Source organism: Lacerta agilis, chromosome 10 (genome assembly GCF_009819535.1).
Source record: "Lacerta agilis isolate rLacAgi1 chromosome 10, rLacAgi1.pri, whole genome shotgun sequence".
Classification (NCBI taxonomy): domain Eukaryota; kingdom Metazoa; phylum Chordata; class Lepidosauria; order Squamata; family Lacertidae; genus Lacerta; species Lacerta agilis.
In genome coordinates this window covers 55,108,045-55,128,711 of record NC_046321.1, presented here as the reverse complement: position 1 = coordinate 55,128,711, position 20,667 = coordinate 55,108,045, and the positions used below count along the sequence as shown (strand labels likewise).

At 43.1% G+C, this 20,667-nt stretch overlaps 1 protein-coding gene across 1 annotated transcript; it reads right to left on the bottom strand.

Annotated features, from left to right (window-relative positions):
• Positions 1-216: 216 nt before the first annotated feature.
• On the bottom strand, positions 217-18,482 carry LOC117054563 (hyaluronidase-4-like). Its single transcript, XM_033163521.1, has 4 exons — positions 18,397-18,482; positions 6,924-7,832; positions 3,818-3,907; positions 217-648 (listed from the first exon to the last, which is right to left on the bottom strand). Exons 1-4 carry the CDS (start codon positions 18,409-18,411, stop codon positions 217-219), a joined length of 1,446 nt encoding a protein of 481 aa, XP_033019412.1. The 5' UTR covers positions 18,412-18,482.
• Between the last annotated feature and the right edge of the window lie 2,185 nt (positions 18,483-20,667).

Here is a 20,667-nt window from a genome sequence, read left to right as displayed (position 1 = left end):
ACATAGAGCGCATTACATTGTTACACTGTCAGACATTCCTGCAAGCCAGTGTTGGTATCTTTTAATCTCTCCATATGATACAGCTGATCCATGCAAGGAAGTTTTTATCTTGCTCGATACTGTCTGTGCCTGCCCTCCTATGCATGTTGCATGGAGGTAAAAATGCATAGGGCAATTGATTTTTAATTCCTCTGATGCGACAGATCTTTGAGGGACTCACTGCAATTTGACTCTTAGCACGGAAGTCTCAGGCATTAAAAAGATTAAAGAAGTCAAATTTATCACAACTACTATTCCAGATGGGAGTAAATTGGCAGAATGTCCTGGCTGGCTGCCCGTGGTCTCCATTTCACTGCAATCAGCGCCTTCAAACCCTTGGTAGCAATGGCAGGCGAACTTCTCTGCCATTATTCGAAGGTCAACGGGCGATGCTTCCCCTCTCACAGTAAAGCCCAGGCCGCCTGACGCTTCTATCTGGAAGTTCTGAGGATTTAAATGGAGGTAATCCAAGGCTTTCCAGTTCCTTCGAACACACCTCCCGTTGTTGTGACAAAGATGCCAGCTGCACACCTCGGCCGCTTTGGTGACGTTGATGATGTAGAAGCCCAACTCGGAAGCAACGAATTGTTTCACCTTTGTGCAGTTGACCTTGACAGAGAAAGAAGAAAAATAAGAGGTTGCAAATTGTGTGAAGGCATGCCCAATCCCTTCTCAATTAACATCAATTCAGCGTAGTAAAATGGTGCCTGTATTTCATGACACCTCAAAAGTCCATGAGATCATTAGAAACGTCTCGATTTTTAACAATGCCTTTCCAGATGTATTTGATGTTTCTCCTGCCAGTCGGATGCTCTTACGTAAGGAAGAGCAAATCTCCTGATTCCTTAGCAGTTGAGGAGGAAAAAAAATTGATTTTGGCAGGCAAGGCTTGACATGAAAGTGTCAGAAAAGCTGCAGTTACAGGTGGGTAGCCATGTTGGTCTGCCATAGTCGAAACAAAATAGAAAATTCTTTCCAGTAGCACCTTAGAGACCAACTGAGTTTATCTGCAGCTACTGATAAAAGCTGCAGCTACTGAAATTTCCTTTTCTAGGCAACTTTGAAGATACAGAAGATGGAAATCTAGTTATGTTCGTTGTGAACATTATGAAAAGTGCAGAATAAAACAAAATGGAGAATGGGTGAGGATGGGACATAAAAGGAAAGTATGGTTTCTCTTAAGACAAATATTACAACTGATTTGGTTTGATTATGTCATAGTTGTTTTGCTGTTCAGTACTGTTCAGGGCTTAAGGTTTTGTTTTGATTTTTACTATCTTTTGTTTTTTACTTTTTGTACCCCTGAAACACTACTGAGTGACAAGCTGCACTTGTTTAAATTATCTCATCTACTCAGGTATAAAAACTATAGGAGCCATATGCTATAAGCTCAGGCCTTATGATTTCGAGCCTTAGAATTGGCAGGGGGACCCTATTGGTGGTGCCACCCCTATTTGCTGACTAGATGGCATTGATCACGGGCGCCAACTATCGGGGGCCCTTGGGGCACAAGCACCCACAAAATTTTTGTTGTGGGTGCTCAGCAACTACACCACGGGGCCTCCAGTGTGGCTTCCAGGGTCACCAGGCACCGCTGTGGTGCGCATGATGTCATGAGATCATGGCCCAACGTGACATCATGATGTCACATCATGCGCCGCTGGGCACCCACAACCTGGGGCTCAAGTTGGCGCCCCTGGCATTGATTGACCCACAACAGGGCCTTCTTGGTAGCGGGCACCACTTACAGAATGCTCTTCCTTAGGGATGTGCATTGTAACATTTAGGCAGAAATTGGAAACATTCCTCTTCACTCTAGCATTTGTTGGCTGACAGAGATTTTTTCTGACAACTTTGGAATTATTACTTACAAAGTAATTTGGGGGTTGGGGTTGTGTGTATTTTTAAAAGGTACTGTTTTTATTGCTTTGTTGTTGGCTATTCTGGGCTTCATTGGAAGAGTGGGGTGAAAATCTAACAACAGCAACAACAATGTTGCCTCTGGATGCTAGCAGGACCAGTGGCTAAGGGTGCTGAGGGCTGTAGTCCAACAACAGCTGGAGACCCAAGTTTGAGATACACTGCTCTAGATATTGCAGGACTACAAAAGCCATGCTGGTGGGTGTTGGAGCCCAACAACATCTGGTGGACCATAAGCTGCCTACTTCTGTTCTAGAAGATAGGGCTGGAAAAATCAATGCAAGTTAAGCAAACTAAAGGAATTAGATAACAGATGATATATGGAAGTAAGAGAAGTGGGGGCAATTAATAGTTGAAGTGGGGAACAAGGGGAAGCAATAAAAGTGTATGCAGTGGTACCTTGGTTCTCAAACACTTTGGTTCTCAAACTCCAAAAACCCGGAAGTAAGTGTTCTTGAGCGCTTTTTGGAAGTTGAACGTCCGGTGCGGTTGTCATTTATTGTTTCCAGGGCGCCTGCACCAATCAGAAGTTGTGCCTTGGTTTTCGAACATTTTGGAAGTCAAACAAACTTCCAGAACGGATTAAGTTTGGTGCTTTTGTTTTTGCTATTTATTTTGCGTTTTTGTTTTTGAGGCTTTTTCGGTTAATTTGTTTTTGTGACTGTGTGGAACCCAGTTCAGCTACTGATTGATTGATTGATTGATTGATCGTGTGACAGCGGAAATGGATAAAAGCCCCCATCCACTATCATCAGTGCAGGGAAGAAGAAAATAAAATTTTCATTTTTATCATCTACAATACTGTCTTATTTATTTTATAGTACAGTACATTGATTATTGCTTTCTGTTGTGGTATTGGGTCATAAAAGCTTTGACCCAAGTGGTGCTGCTGACCGGCACTGCAATCAATCACCTTTACAATCTTCTCCGACATCAATGGCGCCCAGGCACACTTCTCGCTGCGATCTGAGCGTCCTTCAGTAGCAGAGTAAAACGCAGCACAGAATGGCTTGTTGAGGTCTGCTCCTTCGTGGTGTCTTGAAATAACTTGACAGACACCAGTGCTACTAATCTAACGAAGCTTTATTTAGTAGCACACACACAAGTCCTACAGACTCGAGCTGCATGTCTGCAGCAAACAAAGAAATCACATTCAGCAGTAAGCACACTGGACTAAGCACTAAGGGGAAAGTGAAACCAAACCTCCCCTTTTCTAGACAAAGGAAAAGTGCCCGTATTACAGTGGGCAAGGCTCCCAGGATCAGAACGCCTCTTGCATCATTAACTCTAAGATGCCCAGAAAACCTGACACTTTCATTTTATGGATCAATGGTCTCGTTAGATAGTAAAATTCATGTTAAATTGCTGTTTTAGGGGTTGTTTTTAAAAGTCTGGAACGGATTAATTCGTTTCGCATTACTTTCTATGGGAAAGCACGGCTTGGTTTTGGAACGCTTTGGTTTTGGAACGGACTTCGGAACGGATTAAGTTTGAGAACCAAGGTACCACTGTACTGCAGATGACCTGACTTGTTGACTATAAGAAGAAAGTCGCCTTCTCTTACTTCAAGTATCTGTCCATCTGGGCAAAAAGACATGTCAATTCTTAAACAGAAACAGTTATTCAAAACTCCTAGAATCAGCCACTCTCTCCTTCCTATTGGTGACCCGTGAAGACATTCTATCACCAGCCAATAATAAATTCCATATGCTATTGACAAGCTAGCTATGGATGAGTTGTCGGATGAACTGCACCTCAAAAGATAAATAAAATAAAATAAAATTGAATGGCATACAATAGAAATTCTGTCTACCAGGTTAAATAATATCCTCAAGGAAGAATCAAGGCATGGGTTTACCTCAGATGACGTTAAATTCATGTCTCCCCAAATAACAATTCCTGCAGCTCCCAAGGCAGCACTTTCTCCAATGGTGCTAACAAGATCTTGCTATATTGGAAACAGAAGGAAACATCATCAGTGTCTATTACTGTTCTCTCGCAACAAATTTGGGTAAAGATGGGGAAACAGATAGTTTAAAAAAAACTGATAAATGGGCCACGTGGACAAGGAACTAGTCTACAGCAGGCATCCCCAAACTGCGGCCCTCCAGATCTTTTGGCCTACAACTCCCATGATCCCTAGCTAACAAGACCAGTGGTCAGGGATGATGGGAATTGAAGTCCAAAACATCTGGAGGGCCGAAGTTTGGGGGTGCCTGGTCTACAGCATAGTAGTAGGTTTACTTGTCTCCTTCAAAAATCAAAGAAAATAATAATGCAAGTATTATGAACTAATGCACATTGTTTCTAGGCCTTCTTTTTTAGAATTGTAAAACTAGAATAATGACTTAGTTGCATGCCCCCTTGTATTTCTGTACTCTGGGGTCACATTTCCCATAATGCAGCAGGAGGCCTGTTGTTGTATTGGAAGGTCTTGGGGTGAACTGCAACACTCAAAATCTTCACTCCTTCTTGGAATTACCTTAAATATAGCAAACCAAGGCCTATACAGTAATATGCTCTTCTCATCTATCCAACATAGTGAAAACCTCGGTTTAAAAACAATTTGTAACAGTCTAAATCGGGGGTCAGCAACCTGCGGCTCCGGAGCCGCATGCGGCTCTTTTACACGGCTGCCGCGGCTCCGGGGCTCCGGGGCGGATACGCCCGCCCACTTCTCCAGCTGGCAGCGACCGCCCTCCAGCTGGCCGGCGGCCTGCCCTCCGGAGGCTGAGGGCGCTGCTCAGGGGCGTACCCAGGATCACCTGGCCTTGAACAGCGGGGCAGCGGGGCTTGGAGGCGGTGGGGACGCAGTAGAGGTGGCGTGCCTCAGCCGAGGGCTCTGGCGGGGAGCGCGCCTGAGGCGCGCATGCTCCTTCAGGAAGAGATGGAGCTGGGCGAGCGGGAGGGGGAACTTTGAAGACCCCGCCTCCGCCTCCGAAGCAGGCGCCCATGGGAGAGGCTGCCCCCCGAGCCTGCCTGGTGGGACCAACCCTGCCCAGCTCCGGGAGTCTTCCTAGCGTGGGAGGCGGCCTTGGGGCGGACAGGGGAGCTCCAGGGTCGGCGGGTATGTGGGACCCCACGGCATCCAGAGGCAGTTGGGAGGCGGGACGGGATAGGGGCAGGAAGGGGGTCTTCAGACACGTCCCCGCACGGGCACTGGAGGCCAGGACTCCTCGTCTGGGTTGTGGGACCGCGGGGGAGGGCTGGCCGCGGTTCCTCTCGGAAGGCTGCTGGCTGCTGAGTCGAGGCGATGACGAGGTAGGCAGCTGCAGGCTGGGCCAGGGCAGCGGGTGGCGGGCGAGGGGGGAAGCCCTCTTTTTAAAAATGGTTGAGGAAGCGGCGCCTGTTTCCCTGCTGCTGCCTCCTTCACTCCTGGTTCCGCTCGCAGCCTCAGACCGCGCTCTCGCGGGCGCGCATCTCTCTCCGCCCCAGAGCAAGGCCGGGACGTTTTGCAGTTTTTCCTCTGTCCTGAGTGTGTGTTAGGGGAGCCTTGACAAAGCACCTGTTGGCGTGGAAGAGAGGAGTCCTAACTTGGATCTGTGTTCATGTGCAAAATCTATCGCCATTTTCATTAAGGGGGCAGGGAACTCCCCTAAAAAGGTTTGAACACTACGAACTACTACAGCCACCTGTATGCAAGTCAGCACAAACATCACAGGCTTCTCTGGTGCAATTCTGTGCTTTATTTAGCAAGAGAGGAGGTTGGAAGAGGTGAACATAGCCTCTGGTCTGGAATATTAAGGGTAAAAGACACTAAGATTATTGTAAAAGCCAGCAGTCTTCAATAAGACATGGGACAAACATTTAACACAAGTGTGCAGTTGAGGACTCATTTTTTTTAAAAAAAACAACAACAAATCAAATATTTGTATGCTGTTGCAACCCACCTTGGATCAGGCTGTGACCTGGTAGTGGTCCCCAGGGTGGATAAAAATGAATGATTTTTTTTAATGGATTTTTTAAATTTAAATCGGATTTTTTAAAATTTAAATCGGATTTTTAAAAATAAAATGCAGTGTTATATTTGTTTTAAATGTCGCAATGGTTTTGCGGCTCCCAGTTGTTTTTTTCCCTTCGGAAACGGGTCCAAGTGGCTCTTTTGGTCTTAAAGGTTGCAGACCCCTGGTCTAAATACACTGGAGAAGAGTGCAAAATGAAGTTTATTAACACAGTCAACTCAAATATGCGCCCAAGTCTAATGCACTAAGCCTTTCTGTGAAATGTGAAATAATGCTTAGCATTTATATATATATATATATTCCTGAACATATAAAGCAGTTCACATACATTGTCTAAAGGTTTTTCCCATTTGTTTGTTTTACAAAAGCCAGTGTACAGTATTAAGTAAGGCAAATTATTATTATTATACCCCTGTTAAAGATGCACTGCTATGGTGGAAAAAGAATTTGTTGCTTAAGTCCATTTCTTGAGCTCTTGGCCGAGGTAAAAATTGAAGAAGGTTTTCCTGGTTCAGGACTCATTATACTAAACCGGTAAAGGACCCCTGGATGGTTAAGTCCACTCAAAGGCGACTATGGAGTTGCACTACTGAGCCTCTTGGGCTTGCCAATTGGAAGGTTGGCGGTTTGAATCCCCACGATGGGGTGAGCTCCCATTGCTCTGTCCCAGCTCCTGCCAACCTAGCAGTTCGAAAGCACACCAGCGCAAGTAGATAAATAGGTACCATTGCAGCGGGAAAGTAAACTGCGTTTCCGTGCACTCTGGTTTCCGTCATGGTGTTCCGTTGTGCCAGAAGAGGTTTAGTCATGCTGGCCACATGACCTGGAAAGCTGTCTGTGAACGAACGCCAGTTTCCTCGGCCTGAAAGCGAGATGAGCGCTGCAACCCCATAGTCGCGTTTGACTGAATTTAACCGCCCAGGGGTCCTATACCTTTTTATTTTACCTTATGCTAAACCGGGTCTAACATAGCAGTTGCTACTTTCCCCCAAAATAGCTTACCTTGGAGAGAAATAGCAAAGGTTCGTCCCTATAGTCTAGTCGGGTATATACAAATACCGGGAGAGCGTAACCATGTGATGTCATCATGGAAATCCTCATAGATTCGTTCACCCTAAACTGTGAAAAGCGTAAGATATTTTCACTGTTTCCAAGGCATTTCTTAATGCCAATGGAAGGATACAGGGCTGCGCTGCTATTCCACAGCCACGACAGTTCATTGTTCCTCAAAACCTCGTTTTCCGGACAGGAGCCACTATAGTTCTGGTCACGGAAATTGTAATTGTGGCAGTCAGGATACAAATAGTATCCCCACAGGCCCTTGGGCCTACTTTTAATCCCCAGCTCAATTGTCTCTTTCATGAACGCCTTAGCACATTGCTCAAAGGAAAGCTTAGCTAGATGCTCAACGGCGTTTGCCGAAACATTTTCGTGCATTTTGGAAATCAGTTTTCTCGACTGCCTCCTGTAAATATCCTTTGTATTCCAGTTGCGGTCCCATTGCGGCCTCCAGTGTTCCCAGTCTATGACTGCTAGCCCAGTGAAATCTTTATCGGGAATGTAGTAGTCAATGTCTTGGAGAGCTTTTTCCAGATGCATTTGCAAGCTGAAATTCTGAGGGAGGCCCCCATTGACAGGGACCTCCTGTGGTGTGTACCACGGGTAATATCCTAGCCTGTTGACATAAAATATCGTCACGTTCTGCCCTCTCGCTTTGGCAAACGGGCTTCCGGTCACGTGGAACATTTCCAGGTTAATCGTTACATTGTATCGGATTGAGCAATGATCCGTTGGCGCGTTCCAGGCGGCTACAAAAGGCTTCCTTCGGAAAACAGGGAGCTGAGCTGGCTTCATGGCGAAAGTGGAACTCCACACAAATGTCATATGTATCCAAGTTGTGAAGTGGACCTGCTGGATAATAGATAGCAATATTTGGGTTTTCAATATGGCTGCCCGTTATAGGAAAAGCTTTTGCAAGTACATCTCCCAACTTTACTAAGTGCAAAGTAAAATAAAATTAGAATTAACCATAGCAATAACAATAATAAAAAAGAAGTACAAAAACTATCTAAAGCAGTAAACCTATCTAAAGCTGAATATAACACCTATGCCAGAGGTGATCTTTGGCTCCCTCGGTTTCAGAAACTTTCGGAGAGTATCCTGGCTGATTTGATTGACATCCTATGCTCTTTTAAAATGTGATTTGGGGGTGTTATTGGGTTGTTTTTATTTTGAATATATATTTTGTGGTACTCTGGTTTTGTTCTGTGAACCGCCCTGAGACCTCCGGGTATACGGTGGTATATAAATTCAATTAATAATAATAATTTTACAAAGAAAATGGGCCATTGGCATACCCTCCAACATTTCTCGGATGAAAATAGAGACCTCCCTTCTAATATTTCTCCAACGAAAATAGGGACATCCTAAGGAAAAATGGGACATTCCAGGAAATAGGGATGTCCTATCCTGTTGTTCTGAATTATGGTGCTGGAGGAGACTCTTGAGAGTCCCATGGAATGCAAAAAGATCAAACTTATCCATCCTTAAAGAAATCAGCCCCGTGTGCTCATTGGAAGGACAGATCCTGAAGTTGAGGCTCCAGTAGGCTACTTTGACCATGAGAAGAGAAGACTCCCTAGAAAAAACCCTGATGTTGGGGAAGATGGAAGGCACAAGGAGTAGGGGGCGACTGAGGACGAGATGGTTGGACAGTGTTCTCGAAGCGACTGACATGAGTTTGGCCAAACTGCAGGAGGCAGTGAAAGATAGGCATGCCTGGCATGCTCTGGTCCATGGGGTCACGAAGAGTCGGACATGACTGAACGACTGAACAACAACAAATTATGTTGTTGTTCTGTATCTGAAGAAGTGTGCATGCACATGAAAGCTCATACCAAGAACAAACTTAGTTGGTCTCTAAGGTGCTACTGGAAGGATTTTTTGATTTTATATTTTGTTTTGACTATGGCGGACCAACACGGCTACCTGCCTGTAACTGTTGTTGTTGTTGTTGTTGTTGTTGTTGTTGTTGTTGTTGTTGTTGTTATACCCTGTCCATCTGACCGGGTTGCCCCAGCCACTCTGGGCAGCTTCCAACATATATGAAAACATAAATGTTTTTAAAACATAAATAAACAAAAATATTTCTGCCATGATAACTAGGCACAGGTCTGAACAAGGTTTTGTGGGGTTTTTGACCTGCCGCTTTCCCTGGGAAAACCCACTGTTTACCACGAAACTAATGTCAACCTGCAGAAAACCCAATTGACTATTGTTCCAATTCAGTGGTAAAAAGCGGGTTTCCCCAGGGAAGGTGACAGGACAAATAAAAAAACCCAAAATCTGCTTGGACCCATGCCTGAAAGTCACAAATCTGGGCCTAGAAATTGTGGCACTTTACTCCACAAAGTTGTAGCTGTTCACTGTTGCCACTGGATGTCACTGCCAGTCTATTTCATGTGCCATTTAAATAAAACAAAGCTATTTAAGGACAAGTGTTTGGACTTAGATGAGTGGGTTTGTGTTGATTTTGGTTCTTACTAAACAGTAATAACATACCAAAGTGGCATGGGAATGCCTCTGTTTAAAAATATATGGCTTTTTTAACACTGGGTTTTGAAACAGAAAACAAACATTTTCAGAACTGCCCCTGGCGAACGACTATGACCTCTGCTGTTATGTCAGGGTGGAGTAGCTACAAGCAAGCATGACATCATCTGAGTTTTATAAACAGATCAAAATTTTGACTCAGCTGTCAAGAGGAATTGATCTACGACACCCAAAGGAAAATGCAATAATTTAAAGCGATGTCATTTGCCATCTGTGAGATCGTAGTACAGTCTCTTCCTCCCATTATAAGCTCACGGTCAACTTCATATCTTCTGCTTTTTGCCCTGACTCCTATCAACCCCCTTACATCCATTTCCCCAGATTTCATCACAGGTGATTGATTGCACGGGATAAACTGTAGCTAACTGCAGAGATTTGCTTTGGTGATCCATGGCACTGGGAGGTAATGAATTCTGCATTGATAGAATAGCGGCTGTAAGGTCTCCTAGATCAAATCCAGCTAGAAAATATACTTTTAAAAGGTGGAGGAGTTCGGAGGAGTTCCAGGGACAGTTGAGTGCCGCCTCCTTAAAAAGCAAACCCAGGAATCCTCACGATGGGACAGGCATCGGGTGTGAAAGGGAAGGAATCATTTTTCACTTCTCCAGCAGAAGGCTATATAAAAATCTCCCCATCCTAAATTTAACTGGATCGTTAACCATGGACAATTCTCTGTTAAGCTGCCATAGTTTTGTATGCTTTTATAAAACTATACAGTGGAACCTCGGTTTTCTTTTTCCCCCTTTTTTAAAGGCATTTATTGGTATTTAAACAAAGAACAAAAAGAAAAAATACATACAAACAACAAAAATACATACAGACTACAAAATTCAAAACAAAATAAACTAAAACAATACCTAAAACACATCTAAAACAACAAAACACCTATTTAACTAGTTTAATCTTATTTATAATCTTACTTGGGGGACTTCCTCACGTCCTCTCTTCTGCGTTCATTTCAATTATACTATAGTAACTTTGTAACTACTTTAACTCTTCAAGTGTCTTGGAAGCTGAACAATTCGGAACCAGAATGCCCAAAACCTGGAAGTAATCGCTTCCGTCTTTGAAAGCGCCTCGGAAGTCTAACAGCTTCCGAGGCGTGTTTCTCCATTTTTTCAATGGATTTTGCCGACCGCCCATTGATCCTCAGTTTTTGAACATTTCGGAAGTCGAACGGTCTTCCGGAATGCATTACATCCGAAAACCGAGGTCCCACTGTAAATTGCTTGAGACGTTTTCTGTAGTAAGTGCCAAACGCAGTGGTACCTTGGTTGTCGAATGGCTTTGCTCCTGAACAAATCGGCTCCCAAACACCGCAAACCTGGAAGTAAGTGTTCCGTTTTGCAAGTGTTTTTTGGAAGCCGAACGTTCGCCGTGGCTTCCGTGGCTTCTGATTAAATGCAGCAAGCTCCTGCAGTCAATTGGAAGCCGTGCCTTGGTTTTCAAATGACAAATAACAATAACAATAACAGTAGTTGTTTAATGGAGAGAGGAATAAACTGTTGTTTATTGGAGAGAGGATATGTTGTTTATTGGAGAGAGGATATCAGGAATCACAAGACAGAGAAACCAGTAGGAGAACATTTCAATCTCCCAGGACATTCTATAAAAGATCTCAAAGTAGCTGTCTTAATACAAAGAAATTTCAGAAATAGACTGGAAAGAGAAGTGGCTGAATTGCAACTAATCACCAAACTTAAAACCATGGAGAAACCTGGTCTGAACAAAGACATTGGATTCTTATCTCATTATACATAACAAAGCTATCTTTAGCCATCTCACCCCTTGCCTTTCCCTGCTAGACTAATTGCAGCCGTTAAGAGTCATCAGCAGGTTTTCCACATCTATCAGCTGATCACCCATTCCCACCACCCTTCTGAGTAATACCCCTCCCCACTCCCTCACTATATTTAAGGATCTGGTGACTTCTATTTCAGTGTATCTGAAGAAGTGTGCATGCACACGAAAGCTCATACCAAGAACAAACTCAGTTGGTCTCTAAGGTGCTACTGGAAAGAATTTTCTATTTTGTTCAGTAGTTGTTTAGTTGTTGTTTTCTCCACTCTTAAGTTTTCTGACCTGGGCTTTTCACTGGTATAAGGCAGTTTCTAATAGAAAGGAGAAATTGCATGGCTGCTGGGTATGAAGACAGAAGACCCCCCCACACACACACACAACTATGCTTTTACGTGTTCTTTAAATTGGTCTTTGAGCAACTCACACATATTGGGGATAGGAGGAGCCAAGTTGTGCCCAACATTGGCTCATCTCCTGGCTCCCTGGCCTCGTTGCAACTGGTCCTGCAGCAGAAGTGAGCTTGGAGGAGGGGCAGCCAGGGCCAAGGTGTGAGGGCACTCATAATCCCCACTCGTCCCACCTTGGAGACTGGACCAGGAGAGAGGCGGAGACCTTTTGAGAGACAGTGATCAAACACAGACCACTGAATACATAACAGACAGCACTGTTTCAGGGCTGGGGAGCCATACTTTCGCTGCCACTCCAGGAAACTTTGTGAGGACCCCAACCTCATGGTAGACCAGGGGTCAGCAAACTTTTTCAGCAGGGGGCCGGTCCACTGTCCCTCAGACCTTGTGAGGGGCCGGACTATATTTTTTTGGGGGGGAGAATAAATTCCTATGCCCCACAAATAATCCAGAGATGCATTTTAAATAAAAACACGCTGATTCCCGGACCGTCCGTGGGCCGGATTGAGAAGGCGATTGGGCCACATCCGGCCCCCAGGCCTTAGTTTGCCTACCCATGCTCTTGACAGTCCTAGCTGTCCCATTGCAAGAAAGGGGCAGGGCAGAGGAGGCCAACCATTGGGAAGAGGTCAAGATCGGAGCCTCCTCTGCCCCTCAAGGTTGGGGGGGAGCTCAGCCCCATCTCAATAGACATGTGGGGGGATGAAGACACCTCAACTCTATAGAGTTGGTGCCTATGTTGGGGGTGAGATCTTGATTTATCCAAAAATGGTGGAATGTTATTGATACCTTTTACCTATGAGCACAACAAAGGGTCTTGCCTAAATCACCACGTGCTGCTTCATTTTCCTTTCCAAATGTTCCTGTTCATAGCCTTCCTATTATCAGTCATCAGTTGTTCACTGCATAACCTCAAGGTGAGTAACTTCTCCCTGTTGTGCTCAAGCCTCAGGGCGCAAGACATTCACTGCAGTGCTATGCCATTGGGGAATTCTGTCGTTATCTGATCATCACTTCATTGCATGTGCGGAAAGCTCACGGCATCGTTATGCATTATTCACAGCTAGAAGTGGTTGCAAGAACATTTGTCTTAGCAAGAGGAAGTAATATTAATGTAGCCCAGCATAAAAGGGGGGGGGGAAATGGCAGGTCGGTGTTTGAAAAGAATCTGTTGGAGCAGGAGGAAAGAAACACTATGCAAGTCTGCTTAGCATTTTGTGACTAGGGAAAAATTATAATCATTTCAACTTGTGTATGAGAGATTCCCCCACCCCCCATATCTCTCAAAGGTTAGGGACCAGCTGAACAACTGGACAAATCCAGAGTTATACACTTGAAGTTGATGAAATTATTCAGTACAGTGGTACCACAGATTACATACGCTTCAGGTTACATACTCCGCTAACTCAGAAATAACACTTCAGGTTAAGAACTTTGCTTCAGGATTAGAACAGAAATCGTGCTCTGGCTGCACAGCGGCAGCGGGAGGCCCCATTAGCTAAAGTGGTGCTTCAGGTTAAGAACCGTTTCAAGTTAAGAACAGACCTCCAGAACAAATTAAGTACGTAACCAGAGGTACCAATGTAGTTTAATTGGCAAAGATAAGGAATCTCAATTTAACATGGGTGCTGGTTTAACTTCTGCTACTACATACAGTAGTAGGGCTTGCCAATCAGAAGGTCGGCAGTTCAAATCCCCGCGACGGGGTAAGCTCCCATTGCTCAGTCCCTGCTCCTGCCAACCTAGCAGTTCAAAAGCACGTCAAAGTGCAAGTAGATAAATAGCTACCGCTTTGGTGGGAAGGTAAATGGCGTTTCCATGCTCTGCTCTGGTTTCGCCAGAAGCGGCTTAGTCATGCTGGCCACATGACCCAGAGGTTGTACGCCAGCTCCCTCGGCCAATAAAGCGAGATGAGCACCGCAACCCCAGAATCGTCCGCGACTGGACCTAATGGTCAGGGGTCCCTTTACCTTTTATTTTACTTACATACAGTAAAAGAGAGTGTCAGTAAATCATGCAGTTTTGCATGTGTGTGTGTTTGGTCTTTTCCATGGGAATGGAAACCGGAATACAGCTGAAACTAAGAATTATTTTCCAAATTCAATGTGGCTTAGAGTTTAATCTAAGCGACAGGAGGAACTAAGCAGAACAAACAAATCTTCTGCTTAGGGGCGAGGTCTCTAAGGGAATAAGGAATAAGGGCAGAGAGACATTCCAGAGTCTAATAAATAGAGAAGGGGGTGAACTACAATTAAATCAAAGTACAGATCAAGAAGGATATAATAGTTGTGTGTCAGGTGAGTCGATACTAGCCAAGAAAACCATTTCTAAAGTAGGAGTTCAATAGAAATTAAAGATACCTATGCATACTTACTTGGGAGAAAGTCCCATTGAGCTCAATACTTCTGAGTAAACCAAAAACACAGCTAACCTTTGAGATTTGCATTTCTATGAATTTTGCAATGCAATTCCCCGGCCAAGTAATGTGTACAAATGGGGTAAAATGTGCATACATATAAATGTATAGGTGAGTGAAAAGAACATGCACAAATGCATTAGATATGGAGGGATTGCTTTGCAAAAATGTGTAGATTTGTCAAAACTGTGTACCTAAATGTTTTTATGAAAAATTCGTACTAAAATGCTGATGAGTTTTCATAAAGGTATTTATTTTTATTTGTTTTTTAATTGTCAATTGCTACAAAAGGGTGAAAAACTGTGGGGGGGAACTAGATTTAAGATGGGGAAAATGGGAAATTCTCAAAGTGAAATTGGCAGATTCTACCATCCCCCAAGGTGACTGAGTCAGATGACATTCCCTGCAGCTGAGGCCCAATAAAGATAGAAAACCACAGTTGCAAATGTGCATAAATTAGGGTTGCCATATCTCAAAAAGTAAAAATTGAAGTTTTTAAGCTATTTTTTTTAGGAAACTCGCCAAAATAAACCACCCCACTTCTGGTTTCCCCAGACATTTTAACCAACTTCTGAAAATTCCACCCAGACGCCGTTTTTCGAGGACAGATCCTGGCAATATCTGGAAAATTCCAGACATATGGCAGGCGTAGCATAAGTGTTTGCAAGGGGGACTCTGAATGCGATTGCCAAGTACCAAATGACCTTGCAGTGAAAATGGCATATGTATTATGCTGTTAATGGGAAATTTAAAAAGTACTGTTGCCACTTTAAATATGAAAAAGCAATGCCTGAATCTTATGCAAAAGGTATTGCCGTTTCTTGAAATATAAAAAGGTAATGTCTTGATCTTGTGCAATAAAAACATAAAGAGGTAATGGCTTAATCTTATGCAATAAAGGCAAACACTCTTCCCTGAAGCCCATAGAAAGTAATTCAGTACAGATGGATAATAACAGCTTCATTGAGATGCACATTCAAATGGGCATCTAATACACATCTAGTTTCTGCTCATGGATCTGAATCCAGCATATGTTCTCTGCATGGAATCTTGATTGCATCCTTATCTTGATTGGAGCGACCGTGTATTATAGAAGCTTAGGTTGGTATGGTTGTTGGTTCCCCCCCCCCAAAGCCCCAAATTGTTTCCAGACTCTCATTCTCTGTGTGCAAAACTATCATTTCCAATTTATTTTTAGCACAACCTGTATTTGCAAACACTCCCACTCTCTGAACCTGGCACAGATTGACAGGAAACGACTTTTCCTGTAATGTAAAGAGAAATGTGTTCCCTGGGTCTGGCTGCATAAAAGCTGTATCTGATTTCATAACGAAGTGTGTTCTGCAAGTGTCTCATTAAAAAAATATTTGGAGTGTGATTGCTAATACAGTATGTGTAACCCTTGGAGGGTATCATTTTTAATCAGTTTAAGGTGCTGAGTCTTTTTATAAGGTACAGCCGTACCTTGGTTGTCGAAGGAAATCCGTTCCGGAAGTCCGTTCGACTTCCGAAAACGTTCAACAACCAAGGCGCGGCTTCCGATTGGCTGCAGGAGCTTCTTGCATGCAATCGGAAGCCGTGAAAGCTGCGTCAGACATTTGGCTTCCGAAGAACATTCGCAAAACGGAACACTCACTTCCAGGTTTGCGGTGTTCGGGAGCCAAAACATTCAACTCGCAAGGCGTTCGGGATCCAAGTTATGATTGTATTACTTTCTCATAGTAGAAACTGTGAACTTAGTAACCTGGGAGTAGACTCCAATGAACACAGTGGGACTTACTCCTGAATGGACATGTATAGAATTGTACAATTAGCCAGTATTCTAAACTAAGCTACTTTTTGGAATATATTGTACTTGGCCTGTATAGATTTTGGCAATCATCTATAATTGTAGACAGTTTGTTATTTCTGTGAGGCAATGAAAATGTACCCCTTATTGCCAGGGGTGCCAACTTGAATAAAATATGGGGGGCAGGTAAACCCCACCCCATGTCATCAATCACATCACATGCACATTTGAATGGCAATGCCCATTAACTTGGGGTGGGGTGGTTCTCAAATATTTTATTAGGGAGGTGAAGGAACCTCAGCCCCTAGGAGTTGGTTCCTATGCTTATTGAAATGATAGTCCCAGTTCACAGACCCTCCAAGTGTCCCTATCTTCCAGGGATAGTCCCTGATTTAAAGACGTTGTCCTGGTTTCTGATTTGATCCAAGAATGTCCCGCTTTTCCTTAGGACATCCGTATTTTCATTCGAGAAATGTTCATTGGTGGGTATGGAGTTATGTGACCCCCTCAGCCAAGGAGATAAGTAAATATACAACCTTAGAAGACATTTGAAGGTACCCCTGTATGGAGAATTTTTTAAACATCTGATTATGTTTTTATATGTGGTGGAAGTTGCCCATAGTGGCTGGGGCAACCCAGTCAAAGGGGCAGGGTATAAATAATAAAATTATTATTATTATTATTATTATTATTATTATTATTATTATTATTATTAAGTAGGACATCCTTATTTACATCGGAGAAATGTTGGAGGGTATGAGTTCAGCTGCAGTAACAAACTATTCAAATGCATTGAATCAAGAAGGTAAACTTTGCCCAAGGATAGACAATCATGCTTCAGGAGGAAATGCAATATTCACATGCCTGGTTGAAAGTTGGTCTTCTGGAGCAATTGCTAGAATATTAGGGCTGGAAATGGAGTCTTGGGATCAAATCTCCACTCAGCCATCAATTTCATTGGGCAACCCTCAGCAAATCCACTTCATCAGCCTATCCTATCCCATAGCGGTGTTATGAAGATAAAATGGAATTATCCCATACAAGTTAGACTGAGCTGCTTTGAGGAAGAGCATCATTAAAATGTGGCAAATAAAATAGCCCATTTATCTGAATGCTTCCTTGTTGGCCATAGTAACACACAGTCAATTCTGGAAATCAGGATCACAGCTATCTAAGGTTTGGGTAATTGGAATTCACGTGTAGTTTGGATTGTTAAGGGGGAGAAATCAGACAAACATCAGTCATAATCTGAATATGTATTCTATATAGAATTTAGTTTCATTTGTGCTACTGCAGTATATCCATTTATTCTGTTCATATCCCACCTTTCCTCCCAGGAACTCAAGATGGCATCTATTGTTCTCCCCCTCCTCATTTATTCTCAACAACAACCCTGTGAGGTAGGTTAGACTGAGAGGCAGTGACTGGCCCATGGTCACCCATGGCTGAGTGGAGATTTGAACGCTGGTCTCTCAGGTCCCAGTCCAATAATCTATCACCAACCCACCAAATTGGCTCTCTAGGACTCCTGTGTGTTTTAATCAGTTTTTCATTCTTCTAAATCTAAACAGATGAAGCACCTGCAAAATGGAATAGGAGCAAACATTGCTTAACGAACGGCATAATGATCATCATTCCCTCGGAGAATGAATTCAGGTGGTGTGTGCTGGCTGGATTAGAGTCAAAACGGGGCCACCAGAAAATGAGAAGAAGGTGTCAACATGCTCAGGAGAACCCCCAAATTTGCAGACATAAACTTCAAAAGTTTTGAAACAAACCTATGGGGCAAAAAACAGCCCAGTGGGGATTGAGTGTGCTCAATAGCTGTGAAATATTAAGTGCCAATTTGATAATGGAAGTGTAGAATGGGAGCAGTAGAGGAATAACCTGCTTGAAGGGAATGGGTGTAGTCTGCACCCTTTAATGAAGACTGTAACATTTTATTTTATTTTTAAAGGTTGTGCCTGTTTGGAAGGTTGCACCTGTTAAATGTGAATCTCAAAGTACAAAAGCTGCTATTGTGGTGTGCAAGCTTTGGAATTACACAGGGTTGTTCATAATGCAGAAGTAAAAAATGAATTATTCTCAGCAATACAGTTATCCCCCAAGATTACTTACCACTGCCAATTTTAGGTATCTTGCAGGTAGCATCTAAGAGCACTTTGCTGTATTGTTGGGATGTCACTAGGATCTAAAAATATAATTCCTGATGTATATTGCATCCTATGTTGTTCAAAACAACAGTTGATATTAATTTTGCCCAAGGCAGAAATGGCACAAGCAAGTTTGTTTAGCTAAATTTGCAATGCACCATGATTTTAAAACAAAACACCAATGGATGCTAAAAGTCAACCCTAGACAGGTAAAATAAATAACAGAAATCTCAAGAATTCCAACTTGGTTCTAAAAGAAGAGGTCCGCATTTTAAATGAAAAATACAGTTACGATTACCTTCCGATTTGCCATCGGTCATGCCAGCTATCCCATGCAGAAGAGAGAAGTTGAATGTCAAACCTTTTTCTGTTTGCTTTCCACCAAACATGTCATTACAGAGGTGACTCAGGGCAAAGAGTAAAACTGGAGACTTTCGCTAAATCTCTATTTAACTGAAGTCAGTCCCACTTAAGTGTCTTGGTCTAAACTGGCCATTACTGCCTTAAAATATTCATTACGATTCTATTATGAGCCATGACTCGTGTAGGCCAATTCTAAGCATGTCTATGCAGAAGTACAACTCAGCGAATTCAGTGGGATTTATAACATCAGTCAAACCACTGTCTACCTGAAGTTAATCAGGTCTGGGTCTGGTCAGTGCTACCCAGATGAGAGACAACTTGCATGTGTACCAGGATGTAAGAAAGGTTGGATATGCGTGTAAGAAAAAAAAATACAATAATGCTGCTACCAGATGAATTTTGGGATACCTTCCCCCCTCTCCCAAATTCTAGGTGGAACAGTTGCATCAAAAAATGTAGGTGTCCTTCTGGTTTGAGTGGGGGGGGAGAGAAAAACTCACATGGGATAATGTGTAACTTGGCTTCTACAAATCACCCAGTCTCCTCAGGGGTGAAATTAATCAACGAGCATGTTGGGCAATACAGTGGTACCTCAAAAGTGGAACGGAAGTGAGGTTCGGCAACCAAACGCCATGGCCTGAAGCCAGAAGCCCCTTCTTCCTTTTGACCCAGTGAATATGAAGAAATAAAGAGCTGTGACAAGGAGGAGGGAAAATATCACAAGTTTTTGTTTGAGAATTATTTCCCGTTGACTTCAGGTATGATTTAAAAAAAGGTAAAGGGACCCCTGACCATTAGGTCCAGTCGTGTCTGACTCTGGGGTTGCAGCACTCATCTCGCATTACTGGTTGAGGGAGCCGGCGTACAACTCCAGGGTCATGTGGCCAGCATGACTAAGCCGCTTCTGGCGAACCAGAATAGCGCACGGAAACGCCGTTTACCTTCCCACTGGAGCGGTACCTATTTATCTACTTGCACTTTGACGTGCTTTCAAACTGCTAGGTGGGCAGGTATGATACATGAATTTAAATGCACTGAATGCTGCTCTTAGAGTTTAATGAGCTAAAGAATCAATAGCCAAATTAGGTAAATAAATTGATAACAATAGAAATTCAAATTTCAACTCTTATGAAATCTTTAAAATACTAGAGCCTTTACCACTTAGCTGAAGAGGATCTTAAATAATAAACAGTACCTGTATGATTCAGAGAGTCATGTAAACCTCATTGCTGTAATATGAATTGCAACTAAATACCAAACTTAAAACCATGGAGAGACCTGGTCTGAACAAAGACATTGGATTCTTATCTCATTATACATGACAAAGCTATCTTTAGCCATCTCACCCCTTGCCTTTTCCTGTAAGACCAATCGCAGTCGTTAACAGTCATCAACAGGTTTTCCACACCTATCAGCCAATCACCCATTCCCACCACCCTTCTGAGTAATACCCCTCCTCACTCTCTCACTATATATAAGGGTCTGGTGACTTCTGTTTCAGTATATCTGAAGAAGTGTGCATGCACACGAAAGATCATACCAAGAACAAACTTAGTTGGTCTCGTAAGGTGCTACTGGAAGGAATTTTTTTAATTAATTTTTTGTGCTGTAATATGAATGACTGAGGGGAAGATTTTCTGATTTTCTTCTTCAATCTGGTTAGAGCAAACACTGAACATGACAGAACATCAAACACACTGAATTTTTTTTTGTAAACAGGTCTTTATGTAGGGGCAAGCACCACACAAAAAGCAGTCCAAGAACATATGCAGGTGGGAGATATGAGAAGTGTAAGAGATTTGGTTCTACAAAATCATGGCACACAGGGAAATGAATACCGCAGATAATTCAAGTCCTTTGGTATTTCTTGGCTTACTTCAGAATGATGAAAGTTAAAACTAGCAATGGTATCAATGGGGTTTAGGACAAAATAAAAGAAAGCCGCTAGAAAGTGGCACAACCCAAAATTGAGCAGGAAAAAAGAGTGTTCACTTCATTTTGCTATAAGGTCTGCATTATACACATAAAGCATCATCATATCACTTTAAGCAATCATGGCTTCCTGCAAGGACTCTTGGGAATTGTAGTTTGCTAAGGTTAGGGAACCATTTTAACAATCAATCCCTCTTCCCAGGGAACTCTGGGAATTGTAGTTCTGTGAGAGGAATAGGGGTCTCCTAATAATGTTCTGCTCCCTTAACAAGCT